At 43.2% G+C, this 23921-nt stretch overlaps 1 protein-coding gene across 1 annotated transcript in view; it reads left to right on the top strand.

Moving 5' to 3' along the window:
* LOC142494589 (carbohydrate sulfotransferase 1-like) overlaps positions 1-23669 on the top strand; it is a 46966-nt gene extending 23297 nt beyond the window's left edge. The window contains exons 2-3 of the mRNA XM_075599037.1: positions 19028-19212; positions 22555-23669. Coding sequence (XP_075455152.1) covers positions 19074-19212; positions 22555-23669 — 1254 coding nt within the window. The 5' untranslated portion in view covers positions 19028-19073. The remainder of the gene's footprint in view (positions 1-19027; positions 19213-22554) is intronic.
* Positions 23670-23921: the final 252 nt, after the last annotated feature.

Genomic DNA, 23921 nt, shown 5'->3' with positions numbered 1-23921 from the left:
TGAGTTAGTTCTGATCGAGACTTCAGAGAGAAGGATGTTCTTCCGGAAGAGATGCCAGAGTATACAGATATGAAGATAAGTCTTCTGCTAGAGAAGTGACTGAGGCCTAGTCCAAGATGGGATAGGGTACAGGGATAATGATCCAGTGAATGTACTACAAATACTACTGCCAATAAACTTCAGTCAAAGCCACAACTGGTGTAGTCCCTGAAGCATGGTAATGACTAAAGGAAAGAAGTGTCCATGAGGTGCAACCTGAAACCTCAGGATCCTCTTGGACTGGAGGCGCTGACCACTGAGGAATTCACCGCAAACCTGTCCTGACACTCCCCACACCACCGCGGAGATCTCCGGCCTTCTGTTTGCCTCACAGATATGACCACAGCAGCCACATAATACACCGGTAGCAAGAACATTTCCCAAAGGGTAGGAGAAAGAGGGCTACATTTGGAGGCGCTGCTGAGATAGGCATCAGGACAGGCTTTGCAGCAGGAATCAGGGCCATGCTTCTGCTTTATGGACTTGTGCACTACCTGGACTGGGGTTTAAAATTGGCAGCTATGCACTGCACTTCTCTGGGTGATTTTGGGGACAGCTTCCTGAGGCGACACCAGGAAGGGGGTCACCCACATCCCTTATACTACCGCAAAGTGTTCGGGCTTACCTCGAGGCTTCACCGGGGAACGTGGATACCCATCTACTGCTACAAATTGTTGGGGCATACCCCTAGGCTCCACCGGGGAACGTGGTCACCCTTCCTTAAAAATACTATGGCGACACCGGTGAATGTGGTAACCCTTCATTAGAAAAAGAAAAGAGTCTGGTTGGGGCATACCTCGAGGCAACACCGGGGAACGTGGTAACCCTTCCTTGAAAATGTTGGTGTGTACCTCGAGACGAAACAGGGGAATCATTAGTCTTCTGCTAAAGAAGTGACTGGGGCTTAGTCCAAGATCGGATAGGGTACAGTGATAATGATCCAGTGAATGTACTACAACTACTACTGCCAATAAACTTCAGTCAAAGCCACAACTGGTGTAGTCGCTGAAGCATGGTAATGGCTAAAAGAAGAAGATTTGTCCATGAGGTGCATCCTGAAAACCTCAGGATACTCTTGGACTGGAGGCGCTGACCACTGAGGAATTCACCGCAAACCTGTTCTGACACTCCCCACACCACCACGGAGATCTCCGGCCTTCTGTTTGCCTCACAGGTATGATCACAACAGCCACAGAATACACCGGTGGCAAGAACATTTCCCAGAGGGTAGGGGAAAGAGGGCTACATATATGAAAATACATACCAAATATGAACAAATATAGCATAAACATAGCATATTCTGGAACCAGGGCCACGTGTAGGATGTGGATGAGGTCAGATAGCTTAACTTGTCCCCTTTTGTAAGCACACCAAGTCCTGTTATATGTTCTTAACTTTATTGGGAAAGCACCAGACATATAAAGACACTTGTAGATGGTATGGTGTGGTGAGAGAGTGCTTCTCTAGGATGAAGGTGCTTTGTAGTTAGAGGAAGGTAAAAATGGAATGGCCTTGCTTAGGATGGAAAAGGAAGTGAGTAATATTTGTCACACAGGAATAGTGACAGGACTATGCTACATGTGAATACAGACAGGGGATTATGGAAAGGTCCACTTAGCCAGGGGGAATGAAAGAGGTTGGCAAGGCAACCAGCTACTGGCATTGTAAAGAAAGGAATATGTAACAAATGTATCGATTACACAGGCACTGTGTGTTGTCAGAGCAGGGAAAACATGCAACTAAAATAAAGGGCTAGCAGTCAGAGCTGCAAAAGGGTGGGGGAACAGAAATAAACAATCCTGTTCCAGGACATAGCATAACACTGTGTCACCATTGTTGCTGGCCGTGTTGTCCAGATGAGCTCCATATTAATATAAAAAGTTGATACAAAAAATGCATACATCACTGTACCTCCCCTACATGTCATTTTATATAGACTGTTTCTATTTGCATTTTTTGTATCATCTTTTAATATTAATATGGAGCTACATCTGGACAACACGGCCAGCAATCTCGCCCTGCTTCTTTTTTTTAATGTTGTAAATGCCGCAACAAGTAGACACTGTGCTGTGGACTCCAGTCATTTATCGATTGGGTTTCTAAACGATGCAGCTAATGTTCCTATTGATGAATGCTGGAAATCAGACGAGAATACTGCAAGCACAACGTCAATTCCAATGATAAATTATGCACTAAATACTTTATTATTAATAGTTAACAAGCAGAGCCTGTATTGTGTTTTGAAGCAAGAAAAAAATATTTTTTTGACTCCGCTGTATGTGTGGGTGAGAACATGTTATTGCAGAAGTGCCAGGATTCCTGCAAATCACATTTTGTTTGTAGAACCATCTTCCATTGCCGGGTACAGTATGAGTAATTCACTATTAAATACTCATGTAGATCTATATTAAGCCTGATGTTACCAGTCACTTAGAATACGCCCTCCACTCTCCTGCAGCCTGCTTTGAATGACTGGGTCATTACTTTAACTGCAGGGGTGTAGAGTGATTATTGTGTTATGTAATTTAGACCCGTCGAAATGGGCGGTCCTGTCCATTTGACCTTGGAATCCCCCCCGCCTTTGTGTGCTTTCTGCTCTTAATACCGGAGAACTCTAGACATATCTGCACCTTGTTACGACTCCAAAATAGTAACACTTTCCTGTAGAGATGTGATAGGCATCGGAATGGGACGTTTCGGCACGGCCATCTCGCCGCAGCCGATCGGTGGCGGCTAAATGCCAGCCAGTGGGGACAGCTAGCCGCCGGCCGTTTCACCGCAATGGTAAGTAAGTGGTTGGATGGACTAGTGTTAGTATTTAGGGTTATGGTTAGGAGTTTTAGGGTAAGGGGTCCAATTAGAGGTTAGGGTAAGGGCTTAAGATTAGGTGTTTTAGATTTAGGGGTTACAGTAAGGGGTTTTAGGGTTTGGGTTAACAGGTTAGGGGTCTATTCAGGTAGCTTCGAAAAGTGACTTAACGCTTGATAAGTGCACTTTCCAAGCGATATTGCATGTGTAGCTAATTAGAAAGCTTTGATAACATAACATGGCAAAATCGCTTGGAAATGGCTTTTTAATGAGCGTTGGGACAAGCCATGCCCAAACTTGCATTTTTTTGCCAGTAACTGCTAGCTTTGATATGCACATCGTGGCTTAAACCCGCAGATTCAGATCTAATTAGATTTGCGATGTGCATATCAAGTAGAACAATGCATTGTTATTTACATAGGATTGAACCTGGGGGTCTCCAGCGCTGACCCGCGTTAATATCACCTCCGAGGACCCCCGTGCTTCGATACTATGTAGTAAAATACATTTACACGCAGCTTCACTATGTTAGTGCCTAACCGATTCGATAGTGAAGGGGTTGATTAGCAGTGCCCGGTTTGTTGGGGGTAAAGGGGTGGGTGAAGCTTGTAGTTGCCCCAGGGTGGGTGGTTAGGTTTGCGGGAGGAGTTAACCCCTTCATTACCTTAGCAGTTACTTCAGCCACCCACGCGGCTCCCCTTACGGGAGGTAAATATCTCCAGAAGCAGGGTGTCCCCAAAGCTGCAGTTAATGGGGTTCAGCTCCGGAGCCCCCCTGTTTCAATCCTGTTAGAATTTTATTTTTTTAAAGATTTGCCCACTGTTACATAGTTAGTATATAGCTTTAAGTTAGAGTTAGTACATAGCTTCCCCCCTACCCCCAGTTTGTTTGTGCATAGCCCCCCATCCCCCTCAGTTATAGTGATTAGTATGTGGATTAGCATTTTTTTTGTCTGTCTCATATAGTTCCATTTTGCTCATGCCGTCTGGATGAGCTGAACAGAGAGAAGCTGCATCTCACTGCACAGCTCTTACAGGCGATCTCCCTGCACAGAGAGAAGCTGCATCTCACTGCACAGCTCTTACAGGCGATCTCCCTGCACAGAGAGAAGCTGCATCTCCCTGCACAGCTCTTACAGGCGATCTCCCTGCACAGAGAGAAGCTGCATCTCCCTGCACAGCTCTTACAGGCGATCTCCCTGCACAGAGAGAAACTGCATCTCCCTGCACAGCTCTTACAGGCGATCTCCCTGCACAGAGAGAAGCTGCATCTCCCTGCACAGCTGTTACAGGCGATCTCCCTGCACAGCTCTTACAGGCGATCTCCCTGCACAGAGAGAAGCTGCATCTCCCTGCACAGAGAGAAGCTGCATCTCCCTGCACAGCTCTTACCGGCGATCTCCCTGCACAGAGAGAAGCTGCATCTCCCTGCACAGCTCTTACAGGCGATCTCCCTGCACAGCTCAGCTGCATCTCTCTGCACAGCTCAGCTGCATCTCTCTGCACAGCTCTTACAGGACATCACACTGTTTAAATTTACATTTGAACAACATAGGATTGAAGGAGGTATGTCTCCGAAGCTGAAATTAATGCGGGTCAGCTCCAGAGACCCCCGGATTCAACCCTTGTCAAAATAAAATAAACGCAGTCATATGCAAATCGCAATTCCGATCTCGCCACCCATTAGGTAGCAAGAAAGAAATGCGAGTGTATAACCCGCAATGTGCATATCAGAGCTTTGTGAATAGCAGTTGCTGGCAAAAAATGCGCGTTTGGGACTTTTTTGTGCTACTGCACAGCTTGTAATAACAAGAGTGCCAACGCTCCTTATAAAGTAGTTTTCAAGCGATTTTGCCATGTTATCGAAGCTTCGTGAATAGCTACACACGCAAAATTGCTTGAAAAGTGCACTTAACCAGCGTGAAGTCAGTGACGAAGCCCCATTGTGTCCGAGTGCTGACGACTTCTCTGATTATATGCTATAGTCTTTAGGAATTGGGGGTTCCTTTTTGCCCTCGAGCACTCACTTCTTGTTTTGTGAAGTTTTTCTTTATTGTGCGGTGCTTTCTGTCACTGTATATTGTATATTTGAGTTTGGGGTTTAAAATAAGTGCATTATGTCCATACTTCCTGCTGGATTGCCTTTGTATCCTATCTGTGGCTGAATTGCTACAAAAGCTCTAATTCAATATGATGGTTCGTTTCTGGGTTTTACACTGGGGCAGGATGGTTGGTATTTTTTTCTGTGTTTTTCAGTTACAACATAAAATCGGAATCTCTATATGACTTACTGCACTAGGTCCCAACACCACTTCTTCTTAAATGTACTTTATAGAAGTTCCACAAAGATTTCCGAGGCTCATCCCACTGGAGCCCCCCCATTCCTGCCAGCACTGCGAGCAGTAGCCACAGGATGAGCTGGGTTTTTATTCCCTCCACGTCACAAGTCTTCCGAAACAACGCAGGTGCAACACGCGGTGAGAAAAAACGAGTCAGTGTTGAACTAGCTCTAACATCACATTACATTGTTCTGTATAAAATGCATATTTTAATCTTAGGTATGAAATTCAACACTTTGCAAGACGTTTAGCACAATGAGCATTTTAAGTTTTTTTTTTTTAAGGATCTTTTTAATACTATGTGATTTTCAATCTCACCAGGGCACCTACAATTGCCTTTTTTTTTTTTTTTTTTGTATGTAGAAAGAAAACAGATGTTTGTGTAGTAATGTGATACCCTCACTGGCTGTGACGGTAACGGGTTAACCAGGCTCTCAATGAAGTTCAAGCCCATGAATGGTTAACCCTGATCCGTATATATGGGTTGAGGGGTTAGCTCTTGAGCCCAGTAATGATGTATCTTTGCAATGCATGAAATGTAATAAAGATATTTTTTGTGTTATTATCTTTCCGGGCATGTCAGAGAGCAGGGATTGCTAGGGCATGAGTTTCAAGTGGGATTTTGCAGAGGAATTGTTGCCAGAATGTGCCTAGGTAGTCGGGGTCCAGAGTTGATGGATACCCCAAAAATGTACCCGGGAATCATGCCTGATTCTCGGATACATGTAGGCACATTGTCCCGGCAATATCTTCCCTTGAAAACGCTTGCGCGACTCACTACTAGGGTACCCTGTTTTAGCACAGCCAAAAAAGTAAAATGAGGCACAGGGATGAAAAGTGTTCCTGTAGCTGCGGGGATCCCTAGGTAATGTAGGGGTACCCCAGTTAGTGCCATGGTGTCCCAGAACCTGTATTGGGTTTGTGGGCTATGGAATTCCCCTGTAAACTATAGAAAAACCTGACCTGTTTAGGGGCTTTTGGGGTTCCCTGTGTCGTAGAGACTCCAGATTTTGGGAGTGTAAGTTGTTGGTGGAATATTTGGGCAATAATGTATTCATTTTGTTTGCAGGAGTTCGGGGGCCCAGCTACTGGTGGTCCCCTGATTCTCCCCGGCGTGTGTGCACTATTTGCCGGTACGCAGGGTGAATTACACCGGGGCTTCCCAGTGTCCCCCAGACTCCTGGATTTCAAGCCCAAACATCACCAAGTTATTTCCCTTATAAGTATAAGGTTCCCCAAAGTATATTCTCTAATAAAGTGTACTTTATATCGTGTTTTGCGTTTACTATAAGACTCTATGCTGTCAGCCTGGGCATATGTTTAAGGTGCCAGCTAGTCTGCATAGAATCCGTAGATGAAAGAGGAGACGGGATGTTGAGAGGTGTCAGGGTGCTAAGTGGATGGGGCAGGGCGGAGTACTGTGTCCGGAGAACAGAGATCCTCTGTGGGGGGCACGGGCAGTTGCAGAGGCTCTGCGCTCTTCCCCCAGGTATTTAAATTAAATGCAGGGGGATCTCATGAGGCCTCTGCAACTGTTAACTTACCGGGATTCAGCCGGCGGTGTTGCGTCGCCATGGCAACGCGGCGGCGCCATGTGACGTCACACGTGTCAAATGACGTTGAGGGTCACGCGACGTCACATGCCCCCGCAGCATCATCAGACGCGGATGAAGGTAGGCTGGGGGGGGGGCGCGAGAGCCGGGGGGGGAGAGAGACAGGGGGGCGCAGCACTAAAAGTTTCAGATCCCCTGATCTAGACTGTTCTGTCTTTTAATTGCACTCTAATATACCACAGTTGCTAACAGGCCAGACAATGAAAACACAAAACCAGGATCAATAGCACACTGTTGAGCTGGTGTTAGTTGGCCAGTATACGTTACAAGAGAGAGAATAGCTTCCATAACTACTCAAGTGCCTTCTAGTAAATGAAATTGAAAGTCACAGATAAAATAACAAAATTAAGTTCCCTCATTTCCAAAAGAATCTGAATCGTGTAAGAGTTAAATGGAGCTTAAGGGTTCCTTTTATACTTTCATAGCCTCAACCTGTTTGCCATTTTTTATGTCACTCAAAATTACATTATAAGCCTTTTGTAGGCCTCATTCATTGCTGCGTAACTACACAAAAGCATACAATCCAGGTAATTTGTAAGGAAATTCATCAGACATTATTTTGGGTTTCACGTACCGTGTGTGTGTGTGTGTGTGTGTGTGTGTGTGTGTGTGTATGTGTACATATATATGTGTGTGTGTGTGTGTGTATGTGTGTGTGTATGTGTATATATATAAAATATATAACACACACTGGATGGTGTCGCTCACACTACAAATAATAAACGGTATTCAACCCAGAACTTAAAAATAAATTAACACCTCAAAATGGGATTAATCTAGGAACTGATGGTGCTAAGAGATAAAACAATTATATAATCACACAAAAGACAAACAGAATCCCTTTAGTAGCACTCAAATATAAACCGTGATACAAAATATATGAAATAAGTATCTTAAGACATAGTAGCAAAATACAAATTATTTTAATTAAACACACAGTAGACAACACTAACAAAGTTAAAAAAAAAAAACATACAAAAAACTGACAACCAGAGCTCCAAAAATAAAGTAAAGGGAAAAGAAAAATTATAACTAAACCTGTGATAAAGTAACAAAATAAATTTTGCTACACTAACTATGTCTAAAGTAACAAAAAGGTGGAAAATAATCTTTCCAGACCTATGAAATATAGACTGATAATTGAAAACCAGTAATAAAATGATACTGTATAAGTGGAATCAAAAAATACACCCATCATGAATATGAAACCTGCTAACTCTAAAATGACTGCCTAATAAATAAAAACAGTGCCACAACTCAAAGTAAATAATAGAAATATAGCTAAATAAGCTTTTATGTATATTAGAAGCTATGGGGGAGTGTCCTCCAGTTTCAGTGCATCTGAGTGTGGGATCTTGAGGAAAGGATGAATAAGAAATCTTAAAATAGACACTGAAGTGAATAAGTGGTTACAAACAGCTGAGTAATCTTGATTGTAGAGCTCATTGGAAGGTTACCTGCTGTCAGATGTATATCAAAAGGAACACTGCCTGAACTGACCGGTCGGTGTAAGTGAGCATCAGTAAATTCAGCGTGTCCCAATATGACTGGCAGCAACCCTAGAGCATAACTTGATCCTCTAATAGTATAACAATAAAGTTTGTTACTCACATAAGCGCTGTTGGAGAGTGTCTCAGAGGCGTGCGTCCAGCTGAAATTTAAATGCAGGCGGGAGTCCACGGGGGGGTAGGGGGAAAGCGGAGCACAGCTGGTCCAGAAATAAATGATCCGGGGCTAAGCAGTTGCAATTAAAAAAAAATTATTGTGGGTGCACAGCATGGTGGCACAGGGATATATCTCTGACGCGTTTCGCGCTGGAATAGCGCTTTTTCAAAGAGTATCCTCTTACGTGGACTCCCGCCTGCTTTTATGTATATTAGAATGCAGAGTATCTAAACATATCAGAAGGGGGAAATGGGTAGAAAAAAAATCGTAAAAAATCATATCCAAAGAAAACAATCACAGGTAAACAAATAAATCAATGGTGCCAAAGGTAATATACATGCACTGCACAGTGAATTGCCATTAGTCTAGCTCCCAAGGTGAGCTAGGCAGTCTCAAACTTGTGCAGAGTGCAAATAGATCAACCCATAAAAGTGGTATACTAGCCACTAATAATGCAGATAATACTCAGCTGAGATTGAAAAGCATGATGGAGTATGATGATGGAAAACCATGATGGAGTATGACCTCTGCTGAGTAACAGTCCTTCATGCATCCGGAAAAAGAAGCTGCAAATCCGTATACAGTCCGCAAACACATGCTTCAGCACAAAAGATTTCCCTATTAAAAAAAATGGTTGGAGATCCAAACTGGTGTCCGTCACACTCAGTGTGTGACCCCCCTGACGAAGTCACGTGTTGACGAAACGCGTAGGGACCTGGATGGTACAGACGTCTGACGTCACCACGCTCGTGAGTGCCTGCAAGCCGAGGAACAGTTGTATATTGTGCTCCTGCTACTCTTAGGCCTCGGACAGGGGGCCGCAGACCGTTCGGACGCGTCCGCACACTGAGCAAACAGACTGCCTTAAGGCATGTCCATGTGGCATGTGGGCACGTGTGCGCAGAAGCGTTAGTGGGCGCGCGATGCGCAATAAATCATTTCAAACTGATTTCTTGGTGCGACAGGCCGGTCACTTGAGCGTTTCCCCCAATGAGGGTGAACCAGCTCCGTGACGTCACTGGCACGGCCCTAGACAGGCCCACGGATGGCGTGTGAACCATGGCCAGGGAAAGCACCCGCTTTCCCTCAGCCTCCGCACGCCTCCGCACAGGAGAAGGCACCATGTCCGCAGCCTTAGGCTACGGACCCAGTGCCTGCGCTGCATGCGCCACTGCGAGGCGGGCGGCGCATGCAGCAGAGTTCCCCCGTTCTGCAGTGAGATGCAGGGGAAATGACGGGGGGCGTGATGACGTCACCCGGCAGGTTCGCCCTCATTGGCTGAATGGCCGGGGGCGTGACCTAGCGCTAGGTCGCTAATTGTAATCTCAATTTTCAGGTCTGCCTGAAAAACTCGCCGCACAGCGGCCCCCCCATCACAGCGGGCCCAGCCCCATTGAGGGGCGGCTCTTGTCCCCGTGGCGGGCGCCGCAGCAGCCAACGGGGACCACGCCTTATACTGCTATATGATGGCTGAGTTGGGCATTGAAATACGGACTACAGTTGTTTGCTGGACTCTATTCTCCTATGGACATGCTGGAAGTCTGATTACTGGGTGTAGACCCCCTGCAGATGAGTACTAAACATCAGAGAAATAATCACTCTAAATGCGCATATTCTAGCTCCTTTTGTGAGTGTGCTACCTCAGATCTTTTTTATACTGGCAATAATGGTTATACAGATTTATACTATGGGGCACGCGCTTCTCTTTTCTTATATATATATATATATATATATATATATATTAATATATATTGTCATTTTGCAGTTTATGGAGATTTTATATCTTTTTCTGCCTATACGGTACCCATTGAAAACATGAAGAATCACCAGTGATGCATATGAAGGATGTGAACTGGAAATGTAAGAATTTGAGTATTTTGCAGCTAGAATTGAGAAGATATACATCTTGTCTGTAATTATTATTTCACTCGGAACGAGATGTACATCTTGAATATCCTAGGAAATGTGTGAGATGATTAAAACTGTTCATACCGAGATTTCTATTTTTGTTTATTAATAATGTTTGATGGTGTTCTCAGAGCTGTGCAATAAACATTTGCAATTACCAATGATGCAACGTAAACTCTTTATGGAGTTAATATAAATGTAAAATGCATGAGATGGTAAACACTGCGATGAAAATGTTATCGTCTAAGCCTGTTACTAAAATCATTCTATATGCGCAAAGTGGGGGGCGCACTCCCCAGGAGGGGCGTGAGATTTTCGGGTCGGGGCGCGGCTGTTACAGAGGCCCCGCGCTTCCCCGAAGGTATTTAAAATAAATGCCGGGAAATGCGCGAGGCCTCTGTAACTTTTTACTTACCTTGCCTTCCAGCGAAGCGTCTCCATGGCAACCCCGTGACGTCATTTGACGCCGGAGCCGTGCGGGGGGTCGGAGGGGGGGTGCGGGGTGAGATGGAGAGGAGAAAGGGGGGCGCATGAAAGAAACTTTGTGCACCCCTGATTTACTATCTTGTCGTTGTTGAGGTAAAACTCATTAAGTGCATTTTTGGCAAAAACTCACTAAATGCACTTCCTGTCTTGGAATTTCTTGATATTTCTATTGAAAATCTCATTAATGACGCCTAATCTTCAGAACTTGTATCAAAATACCTTCCTTTTTAAATACAGAATATTTCCTGTCAAAAATAAAATGTAATCGCCTTTTCCTCACTCTTAGAATATAGTTAATGACTTTTACAATGAGGATATATTGTTTCACAGTAGGTGGAAGAATTCATATTGCTTGGTGAAATCGTTTTGCGCCGGTATCGTTTCTCACATCCAGACCCTGAAACAGGGCGCTTACATTGGATGGAGTTAACTCGCATAGCGTTATTACCAGCGTTATTTCCCTCTCCTTTAACATTATGTAACCCTCCCTGCCCGGCTTATAGGGAGATTACATTGTGTACAGTGTTATCTACTCAGCATGGGTTACCCTGACTCAGGGTGCTGGATTCTGGCGGCTTGTCGATGAGGTAGCAAGGATGGAAACTAACGGAAAATAATGGGCGCCAGGAAATTTTATAGTACAACATCGGTCTTTTATTCATGTCCATGCGCCAACATTGTACCGTTTTTCTAGTAGTTATACACGAATACTGTGCTTCCATAAGTGCCCACTTGCAGCCTTTGCTCTTAAGCAGAAATGCTTTTAAGTAGAAATCTTTAAAGTAATATGGAAGTTTAAAAAGGAAGTTCAAAAAGAAGTGGAAAAAGTGGACACAATCTACTGCTTCTGATTCCTGCATTTGAACTACGCTGGAAAGGAGGTTATCATCCCACATTGCACATCTCAACACATTGCTATTGCTGTGATGCCACCTTTACTTTTTATATTTACTGTTACCTCACTTATTTTCAAATTATGCACTTCCTTCCACCAGCCTCATCATGTCTCTAACTCTATTCATATTTCGCCATCTCTCCTTACTTCCCCACTTCTCAGTTCACATGAACTCCTCTCTTACCTGCGCCCTCTGTCACTACACAGTTATGCCGCCTGCACTAAAACACACCCCTACAAATCATCCTCACACAACCTCTTTCTATCCATGCTTCTCCTCCTTGCTTCTGGGGATATCTCTCCCAATCCTGGTCCCTGTCTTATTTCTACTTGCTCTCGTCCTCGCCTTCCACATGCAACTTCTACTCCTTCTGGTGTAAACCCCTCCAACCTTATACCCATCCCCTGCCACCCTCCCTCCTCTCTCCCTTTCTCCTGTGCCCTTTGGAATGCTCGCTCCCTCTCTAACAAGTTCCTCTCTGTGCATGACTTCTTTCTCTCTCACTCCCTGCTTCTCTTTGCTATAACTGAGACCTGGCTCACTCAGTCTGACTCTGCTCTGGAAGCTGCCCTCTCCTATGGTGGCCTTTCCTTCTCCCACACTCCACGCCCTGGTGGCAGGGGTGGAGGCGTGGGGCTCCTGCTCTCCTCTCTCTGCCGTTACAGAACAGTTTCTATTCCCCCCTCTCTTGCTTTTCCCTCCTTCGAGGCTCACACAGTCCAGATCTTCTCTCCTCTCCCGGTCCATGTGGCGGTCATCTATCGCCCACCTTCCTCTACTCATCCCCCTTCTGCCTTTCTCTCTCACTTTGAATCCTGGCTCTCTTTCTTTCTCTCCTCAGACTCCCCTGTTCTTCTCCTTGGGGACTTCAACTGCCACATTGATGACCCCTCTCTCCCTTGGGCTTCCCGCTTTCTTTCTCTAACCTCTTCTTTTGGCCTTCAACAGTGGACTGCAGCCAGCACCCACAAGGATGGCCACTACTTAGACCTGGTTTTCACTAAAAACTTCTCTCTCTCTGATTTCTCCATTTCCCCTTTTCCTCTCTCTGACCATCACCTCATCTCATTTTCTCTCTCTTGCTTCTCTCCATCTCCATCTCCATCTCGCCCTCGTTTTTGCAGAAACCTGCGCTCTATTAACCTCCCAGCTCTTGATTCCACTTTACGCTCCTCCCTCTCCTCTCTCAGTTCTGCTTCAGACCCTGACAACCTGGTCAGGAACTACAACTCTGCCTTATCTTCCTCTCTTGATCTTCATGCCCCACTTTCTCTCTGCCGTCCTCGCCCTTCTAACCCCAGACCCTGGCTAAACTCCCACACACGCATGCTGCGTTCCTCCACTCGTTCCTCTGAACGCCTCTGGCGGAAATCTCATACGCTCGCAGACTTCATTCACTACAAATTTATGCTATCCTGTTTCAACTCTGCCCTCTTTCAGGCTAAACAAACCTACTTTTCATCACTAATAAACACACACAAGTCTAACCCACGCCGTCTCTTTTCTGTCTTTGACTCTCTACTCAGACCACCCTCAGCTGCCTCCTCTTCTTCCTCCATCTCACCTCAGGACTTTGCTGACTTTTTTAAGAAAAAGGTGGAGTCCATACGGCAGAACATCCCATCTGTTGCCTCCTCCCATCCCACAATGCTTCCCAACTCTCCTCCTGTCTTTCTTGACTCTTTTTCTGCTATCTCGGAGGAGGATGTATCACTGCTGATCTCCTCTTCTCCCTCTACCACTTGCCCTCTTGATCCCATTCCCTCCCATCTCCTAAAACCTCTTGCTCCTTCTATAATCCCTATGCTCACACAGATCTTTAACTCTTCCCTCTACTCTGGTACCTTTCCTTCATCCTTCAAGCATGCAACCGTTATACCATTACTCAAAAACAGCAAGCTTGACCCTACCTGTCCTTCTAACTATCGACCTGTCTCCCTCCTGCCTTTTGCCTCCAAACTCCTTGAACGTCTTGTATTCTCTCGATTGCTACACTTTCTCAACACCTATTCTGTACTAGACCCTCTACAATCTGGCTTCCGCACTGCTCACTCTACTGAAACAGCCCTCACTAAAATAACTGACGACCTCCACACTGCCAAAGACAGAGGTCATTACACTCTGCTCATATTACTCGACCTCTCTGCAGCATTTGACACCGTGGACCACCCTCTTCTCCTTCACATTCTCCATACTCTTGGTATTCGGAACAAAGCTTTATCCTGGATCTCCTCTTACCTCTCCCATCGTACCTTCAGTGTCTCTTTTGCTAACACCTCCTCCTCCTCTATTGATCTCTCTGTGGGGGTACCCCAGGGTTCTGTGCTGGGACCCCTTCTCTTTTCTCTTTACACACTATCTAGGTGACCTAATCACATCTTTTGGGTTTAAATATCATCTCTATGCCGACGACACACAAATTTACCTTTCAACCCCTGACCATACACCTGCTATACAGACCAAAGTTTCTGAATGCCTCTCTGGAATATCATCCTGGATGGCCATCCGCCGACTGAAACTTAACATGGCAAAAACAGAGCTCCTTATACTACCTCCCAAACCTGGCCCTACTACATCCTTCCACATTGCTATTGGAAATACGATCATTCACCCAGTAGCCCAAGCACGCTGCCTAGGGGTCACACTTGATTCCTCTCTCTCATTCTCCTCTCATATTCAAAACGTTTCTAAAACTTGTCGCTTTTTCCTCCGCAATATCACAAAGATACGCCCTTTCCTCTGTTACTCAACTGCCAAAACTCTGACTCAGGCCCTCATTCTCTCACGTCTCGATTACTGCAACCTCCTGCTGTCCGGCCTTCCTACCTCTCACCTGTCTCCCCTACAATCTATCCTAAACACTGCTGCCAGAATCACTCTACTCTTTCCTAAATCTGTCTCAGCGTCTCACCTGCTGAAATCCCTCTCCTGGCTTCCGATTAAATCGCGTATCTCACACTCAATTCTACTGCTCACTTTTAAAGCTTTACATTCTTCTGCCCCTCATTACATCTCAGCCCTAATTTCTCGCTATGCACCATCACGACTCTTGCGTTCTTCTCAAGGATGTCTTCTTTCTACCCCCTTTGTATCTAAAGCTCTCTCCCGCCTTAAACCTTTCTCACTTTCTGCCCCACACCTCTGGAATGCCCTTCCCCTCAATACCCGACTAGCCCCCTCGCTATCCACCTTTAAGACCCACCTTAAGACACATCTGCTTAAAGAAGCATATGAGTAGCACTGGATAATCATGGACACATGACACAAAGCTTGGCCCCCTGCAGACGCACTTACTAGTATTCCCTCCTACTGTCTCTGTACGTTCTCCCTACCTACCAATTAGATTGTAAGCTCCTCGGAGCAGGGACTCCTTCCTTAATGTTACTTTTACAGTATGTCTGAAGCACTTATTCCCATGATCTGTTATTTATATTTGTTATTTATATGACATGTATTACTACTGTGAAGCGCTATGTACATTTTATGGCGCTATACAAATAAAGACATACATACATGCATACACTCAACACTCAAATGGAGGTGTATTGACTTATTTTCTCTAATGGTGTTGACTTGCTTTGGAATAATCATCTGTATTACCCCGGTTACACTAGGCCCATTATGGGGATCCTGGCTGGTCCTTTATAATTGACAATAGTACCTTCAGCCTGTTTGGGAACTGCCACTTCCATACAGACTGAGATGAGTATTACTGTGCATCCACGGTTAGAACCGATCCGCTGAGCCCTCTTTTCTGAGGCCCTCTGTACTGTGACACTGTCCCATCTTTGGGACCTGCTAGACTCCATTAGCCTTCTTCTGGGTTCCTAACTTAAAGGGCACCGCCACTCTCTACAGCATAATAAATAAAGAGGGGCCTGGTCTGTTCTACTATTTTATGGGTCTATCTCTATCACCTCCCCCCGAGGCTCCTCTCCTCATATCCTCCAGGAACCTACTCTCTAGAACCTTCTCCCTCTCCTAAATCCTCTCCCATGATGTCAACATCCCTATGGTAAGACAGGATGGGGACCAGCATACACCAACCTGCAAGTAAGCCTTTAGGAGGGGGGTTACACTTAAACACCAATTTCAGGGTTTGGATAGAAGTAAGTCTAAGACATACTTAAGGAAGCTAATGCAATATTGCACTATAATAACTTGACGTTAAGACTTTGCTAATGATATCTACAACGACCGTTCTTTTTACCTATAATTAGCTTTGTTGATGTGCGTTAACCTCAGGGAAAACAACGTTCATTACTGATTTTGGTATTGTGACGTTATAAGCCCTGTGGGTTTGGCTCTTAGATTAATGCCTTGTTAAGGCAATAACAGAGCTGTGTGAATCTGGGCTTAAGTTAATGCCTCGTTAAGTGCTAACATTATAACAATGGTCATCAGTGTTAATAATGTGCAAAAAATAATACAACAATGCATATCCACCATCCAGAACCATGAAATATAGGAGAGAGAGAGAGACGACTATGCATAGACAACATATATTTAAGTGACGGAATAAACATTGTTCCCAGGTATCTCTGGAGTCCTTTTTGTGCACAGGTATCTCTCCACGTGTTGTATAAGGGTGTGTTTGGGGAGGTATATAAGTTACTTGGGAGTCTAAAGCAAAGCATAGGCTCTACAGGCCTCGCAAAACCTCTGTCAGAGTCTGGATGGGAGAAACGCCAAGTAAGAGATACTTAACATGAGTCAAGCTAACACAAGGTAATGCTAACTTAACATGAGGTTAAGCCTATACCGACGAGATGTACAGTGGCTATTGTTTTTGCATATAATTAGCTTTGAGGATAGGCATTAACCTCCAGGAAAATAATGGCTGTTAATTATTTTGATAATGTCCCGTTAATAGAACTGAGTTAATGGACTTTTGTGGATCTGGGCTTTAATGCTGTTTCTACTGTGTATATATATATATATACATATTTCCGTATGCTTGTAATGTGACGCAAAATGCAATCCCCTGCTCTTCTTTGATTTTTTTCCTGACATCTTACAAGGCGGAGCAAAGATTTACATTTTAGAAAAACAGCATATTTGGCGTGTCAAAAACTATTTTATAAAATAATTCAATATATAAGTTATACTAAAGTTTTAATCGTCATCAACCCTTTTTATAGAAACTATGTTAAACACAATAAACAACAATGTCCACTTGGTCGCTTCTATCAATTTGTCTGGGAAATGCCAAAAGGAATATACACTCAAAAAACTATTTTGATTCAGTCTCTACTGCTCTCACAAAAGGCCCAGAATACTCAAAAGGATTCCTTCAGTGGATCATAGTTCATGCAATAAGAAAGGTCTTATCTATCACCTGCAACTTGATTGCTTACTTTTGATGTGAAATGTATAGCTAGACTCAGAGAGCAATGGAATTCCGAATTGAAGGCAATCAAGTTGAGACCTCTATTATTTGAATTTCCCGAGCCTTTCTTTGCAGCACGTAATAACCAAAGAAGTGTACCTACTATATACAAGTACATGAAAAATGTATTTCATGAAGAGAGGGTTTCTTTTATCCATTTAGAGTCAACATAATATGTTTTTCCTTCAGTAATATTTCCAGAATTATTAAAGTCAATACTGTACTTGCATAAGGACGTTTTCCCATGATGTATGTCTTAGATGGCTTCAAATAGGATAATACTGTATCCGGATTAATTTTTTTCGTGATTACCGTTATTTGGGATTTGATCGTGTGCTTACTTTCAAATTTGACAAACTGCAATCATTATATATGTTGTTATTAAGATGGAGAAAGCAAAGTGTAACCTCATAGACAAGGAAACAAAACGATCCCGTAGAACAGAGCACTGACGGATAAACTGAAGTAATAAAGTCATTTATTATTGGACACAACCAGTGAATGAATAATAAAATATGGGAAGACCGGGAGGTAAAAACTCTAAACAAAAAACAACCTAACACAAATCAGGAAACATACATAAAATATATTGAAAAAATATGGACACTACCCAGATAATGTTTGTATAGACAAAGTCATGTATAAAAGCCATCTAAATAATAAATATCAATATACAAAATGACATGTTTAAAAATTCATCACTATAGCCAGTTGCTAATCGAGAAATTGTAGCGCATATCTGAACACACCAAACATCATATACCGGAGGGAAAAGTATCTATAGTCTCATAGGGAGCTTGCAGAGCCAATAAAGCATTAGTGCAAATAACAAGATACTAAGCGGTATAGAAATACTACATGAAAAAGGCTCATAAGGATAATTATTGAAGCCAGGCAGTACAGTGTATATAGAAAGAGCTGGATGTCTCCCCATAGTCAGGAACAGAAGATGAAGATTCCAGTTCATTTCAGGGGCGTGTCTCATGAAAAGTATTGGAAAGTTCAATGAAAGCTAAAGTCTGTGTATCAGAGGTGTGTGTTTGGATGCATGGATCCACCATCTTGCTGCAGAGCCGGATCTGACATAGATAACATAAGTCAAGCCTCATACCACCACCGCACAGATGCGCGCCCGACGCGCGTTCCATTCGAATTAATATTTCAGTCAATAATTATCCTTATGAGCCTTTTTCGTGTAGTATTTCTATACAGCTTAGTATCTTGTCATTTACACTAATGCTTTATTGGCTCTGTCAGCTCCCTATCAGACTACAGATACACTTTTCCCTCCGGTACATGATGTTTGATGTGTTCAGATATGTTCTACTATTTCCCGACTAGCCAAGAGCCATAGTGATGAATTTTTCAACGTCATTTTGTACATTGATATTTGTTATTTAGATGGCTTTTGTATGTGACTTTGTATATACACTTTATGTGGGTAGTGTAGGTTGGTTTTTGTTTAGAGTATTTATCCCCTGTCTTCCCATATTTTTTATTCATTCACTGGTTGTGTCCAATAATAAATGAGTTTTACACTTCAGTTTATCCGTGAGTGCTCCGTTTTATGGGACCACTTTGTTTCCTTGTCTGTGAGGTTACACTTTGCTTCCATGTTCTGTTTTGGATCCTGGCAGCACCACAGCATTTGTATATATATTTTTCTTTTATGGCGTTAGGGATAGGAACACACACATTATACAAGAGGAGTGCTGAAACCCCCCTTTATATGTGTGTTTTCGTTATTAATAAGGACCAATCTTCACAACGAGTAAAAACTACCAATATACAGTATATAACCTCACTGGTCTATGGCAACATTTGTAACAGTAGACAACTACATCATATTCATTTGAACTAATTGTTACTCAATGTCCATTTAAAGCACAGGAAGAAGACAGGACATATAGTTGAAGCAATGTAAAGACTGAATGATGGAGTGTTCTTGGAAAGCCGTTCTGTTATTAGCATTTGCCTCCCTAGGAATCCAGTATACTGCCATTAAGTCCTTGAGAACTGTTTTTAAGGGTTCGTGCCACGAAATCCCTTGTCTACAAAGAGAAACCAAAGGTAAGAAGTTTAACTACATATATATCATGTTTAAATGAATGATTATTAGAAGTACAATATTTAATGGCCACAGGTCGACTATTTTGTGAAATAAACATGAGCCACAATTTCTTGGTTACTCAACTGAAGGGGGGAAAAAAACAATTCCAAACAAATACACAAATGGGTGTAAACACACAGAAGCTCTGCAAGCTCAGAATCCAAACCCACTACAACATATATATATATTTGTGCCAAAAGAAGTGATACAGGGTTTGTGCCCTAATGTAGACAACAACAAAAAAATCCCCACTACTACTTTCAATATGGCAAATTCTATAGTTAAATACTTATCTGTCTTTTCATAAGTAATGGTAACTTAGTCAAATTCTTTGGCCAAAGTATTTTTAACATACACATTCCCAGCTAGCTCAAACTCCTACACCCACCACATCATGATTAAATATTTATGTCAGAAAGAGTGTTACTGAGCGTGGCAAATGTATACAACAAAAGACAGCCCAATGCTACATCCAATTGACAAAACATATATGGTAATAAGTATAAAGTTTAAATACTTAAATAAGTATTCAATATGGGAAAGAACCATAGTAGATCCTGTTCTTGAAACAAAGTGAAAAGACCTCACAAGTTAAAAAGGTGAGGAGGAGTGAGCTCTGGGGGGAGGTGCCACCTACCTCCATACAACTGTTGCCAGTCATAAATTGATTAACACACACATTCCCAGCTAGCTGAAACTCCTCACCTTTTTAACTTGGGAGGTCTTTCACTTTGCTGCAAGAACAGGACCTACTATGGTTCTTTCCCCTCATACAGAGGTAGAGGGAAGGGTTCACAGTGTAGTGTAGGACCTGCATTAATTTGGTTATACCTTGACGTTTGGTCTGCAGGCTTATGACGCTTTGGCCAAAGGGTTTAACTAAATAACCAAGTAATTATTATTATTATTGAAGTATTTAAACTTTATACTTATTACCATATATGTTTTGTCAATTGGATGTAGCATTGTGCACCCCTGTCTTTTGTTGCAAAGTATTTTTAAGCCCGTAACCACGCCAAGGTACGCCCTTTCTACAGGTGCTAACACTACCTGCAAGCGTTGTCTTGACCTCTCTGATGGGGGAAGAAGTCTTAATAGACTGGTAATTGACAGGTGCACCACAAGATCTGCTATTTAAAAGTGGGCTGAGCGAGCTTCAAATCAGGGAGCAGGGGTCATACGTGGGTGTAAGATCGCAGTTAGGTCGGTAGCATTTTACCAGCACAGCATTATTTCTGCCATTATTTCCCATTGGTTAAATGGCGATTTCACTGGATGGGAGTAAAATTAAGGTATACTTAAAGTCACATTTCACTACAATAATGTTAACAGGGCCGACATGATGGCGGTGTCGTCGGTGCTTGTGCACCAAGCCCCACGCTTACAGAGTTCCCGCGCTCTCCTCCACAACAATTGAACTGGCTGCCGGGGGGGAGAGCGCGAGACCTCTGCAACTCCCTTACCTTCTCCAGCGGCATCTCCTAATGCAGGGTTTTGTCATCATGGCTTCCGCGACGTCAAATGGAGCCGCATTGCCATGACAACGGGACGCCACGTTGCGTCGCTATGACAACTGGGTGCCGTGTTGCCATGACAACGTGGCGCCGCAACGTCATGTGACTTCCCGTTGTCACGGCAACACAATTTGACGTTGCGGAGCCAGAATGGCGGGACACTGAGGAGATGCCGCCGGAGAATGTAAGAGCCGTTGCCCTGCACATGTCCCTGCCGGCCCTGTGCTACACAAATAAGAAACAGCCAGCCATTGTTTTGACTTATAATTAGGTCTGTGGAAATGCGTTAACCTCAGGGAAAATAACACCCGTTACTGATTTATGTAATGTGACATTAGGAGCACTGATTTAACGGAGTGTGTTTGTTTGCTACAACAATATTTGCGACAAACATTTGCAGCGTAATATGTGCAAGGTCACATGACCTTTTATTTTTATTTTTATTTTTTTTACGGAGGTGTAATTAAAAACTTCATAAAAATGCCAAAAGTGCCCAATTTTCATGAAATGTTAGTACATTTTGCGGCAAACTTGTGCTCCCTTCTTTATTACAAACTGCTGCAAAATGTTCAGAAAATTGCAAACCGTTTGTAAATCATGCAACAAAAAAAATCTCTACAGGTTACATTTAATGGGGCTTTAGTGCTTTCAAAGGACCCCCTGTAATATGACATTTTTACACATTCAATCTGTATCAGTATTTTGTCACCTCAAATGGGGCTACTCACTAATCACCTCTTGACATAGTCGCCCCCTACGGTAGGCGACGCTGCTTCACAAGGAGTAACGTAGGCCTCTTAAAATTCACAATGTCTTTATTTCTAAACATTATTGCACAGATACGTTCTGCAGTAAATGCAGAGATTGGGGGTTTTAGTTGCTGTGGTTTTTTTTCAACACGGCTCTGAAAAATTAGCATTCAGATTAGTGAAAAGCACTTTGTCAGCTTCATTATGTTTGATTATTTTCTACATTACAAGTTCCACCTTCTTACAAACGTGCTTGTTGTAATGGGATGGAATAGTCAACGTACATTTTTAATGTATGTGATGATTAAAAGGGGGGGGCTTACAATGATGGCTTGTTGGGGTATTTAATTATTGCTTAGTGGCTTTATTTGTAGTACTGCTCTGTACCATTACTTCACCCCCAACCCCCCACTTTTTATCAATAATTGACAACCACATCACTGTCTATGGTTACCACAAGTAGGCATCTGTCTGTAATTAGAACTAGGGTTGCCAGGTGTCCAGTATTGATCCGGACTGTCCTGTATCTGGACCCTCTGTCCAGTAAAAAATGAGAGGTAATACTGAACATATATGTTTCCAGTATTACCTCTCTGGACATAGTGACCTGACCGGCTTTAGGGGGCCAAGGGATTTCCCAGAACAGGGCTGCTGCTAGGGGGATGGCCAGCTTCCTCCATCCTGAATGGCTGGTGGGTAATGCAGCCAATCAGGAGGAGGTGTCAGGACCCTGGGGGTGCGGTCAAGGAGAGGAGGAAATAGCAGAGAGTTGTGTGTGTGTGTGTGTGTGTGTGTGTGTGTGTGTGTGTGTGTGTGTGTGTGTGTGTGTGTGTGTGTGTGTGTGTGTGTGTGTGTGTGTGTGTGTGTGTGTGTGTGTGTGTGTGTGTGTGTGTGTGTGTATTGAGCGTGTTACACCTTTCACCATTCTGTCCACTATTTTTGGAGGAGCATCTGGCAAACCTAATTAGAACACATTTTATATATCATCTCATTCATTGTATCATATACTTCGTAAACTCTATTATTTTTATTATTGTAGATAATACTACAAGATTTGTGTGTGAAGACCCCAGTAATCTGCATGCTCCACTGCAGCAACAAAGCAGAAAGCACATCATCATTTTTGCCACAACTAGAAGTGGATCCTCATTTCTGGGTCAGCTATTTAACCAGAACCCTGACATCTTCTACCTATTTGAGCCTCTTTATCATGTCCAACAGGCCTTCACCAATTCCAGTGGCAGGATTCAAAAACAAATAGACAGGAGATCTCTACTTGGGGCCTACAGAGATCTCCTCCGTAATCTCTATGACTGTGATTTTTACTTCCTGGAAAATTATATCAAACCGGCACCTAAGGATCATAAAACGACGTCATTTTTCAGGAGAGGAGCAAGTAACGCTTTATGTTCACCTCCTCTGTGTGAGCAATTACAGATTATAGACGAATATCTGTGTTCAACCAAATGCCGGACTGTAAATTTAACATTGGCGTCAAAGTCCTGCCATACGTACAAGCACATGGCCATTAAAACGGTCCGAATTCCTGAAATAAATGACATAAGGACTCTTGCAGAAGATCCCAGGCTGAATCTAAAAATAATTCATTTGGTGCGGGACCCCAGAGGAATTCTCGCATCAAGGATTAGCACCTTCATAGATCAGTATCGGGCATGGAAGATTTGGAATTCTACTGGAAGAAAGCCGCACACTATTGATCTCTCACAGATAACTAGCATATGTACTGACCTCAGCAACTCAGTAAACAGTGGCTTCAGCAAGCCTTCTTGGTTAAAAGGAAAATACATGCTGGTAAGATACGAAGATATAGCTAAGGATCCAGTGAAAAAGGCCAAAGAGATGTATCACTTTGCAGGACTGGAGTGGAAAGCTGATGTTCACAGATGGATAGTACAAAATACAAATGGAAGTGTTGCCCCATTTGGGAATTTCAAATTTACTACATGTCGAAACTCTGCGGAAACGGCAGAAAACTGGAGATTGCACCTGTGCTATGATATAGTTCGGACCCTGCAAGACGTATGCAACATGACTTTATCGCAACTTGGTTATCAGGTGGTAGACTCAGTACTGCAACTGAAAAATATCTCTCATAGCCTTGTTGAACCAAGGACATTTTTGCCATTTATATAGAGGGAGGGGGGGGGGGGGAGGTGGAGGGGAAATCATTGTCTGAGCTACAATTTCAAATGAACAGAGATGACTGTGAAATGACACTGCAAATCTGAGGCAGCTTGTGACGGCTAATGACAAGATGAACCATGATTCATTTAATTAATCTCACGAAAATGTATTTTCGAATGATGTTGAATATTTCAAGTCATAATTAAATTTGAATCATTTGTGTATGGAAAATAAGGTGACTTCCTTTGTTAATGTGACTGT

This window comes from Ascaphus truei, chromosome 5 (genome assembly GCF_040206685.1).
Source record: "Ascaphus truei isolate aAscTru1 chromosome 5, aAscTru1.hap1, whole genome shotgun sequence".
Lineage (NCBI taxonomy): Eukaryota > Metazoa > Chordata > Amphibia > Anura > Ascaphidae > Ascaphus > Ascaphus truei.
Note: the sequence above shows the minus strand (reverse complement) of the source record. Positions and strands in the feature narration are given on the sequence as shown.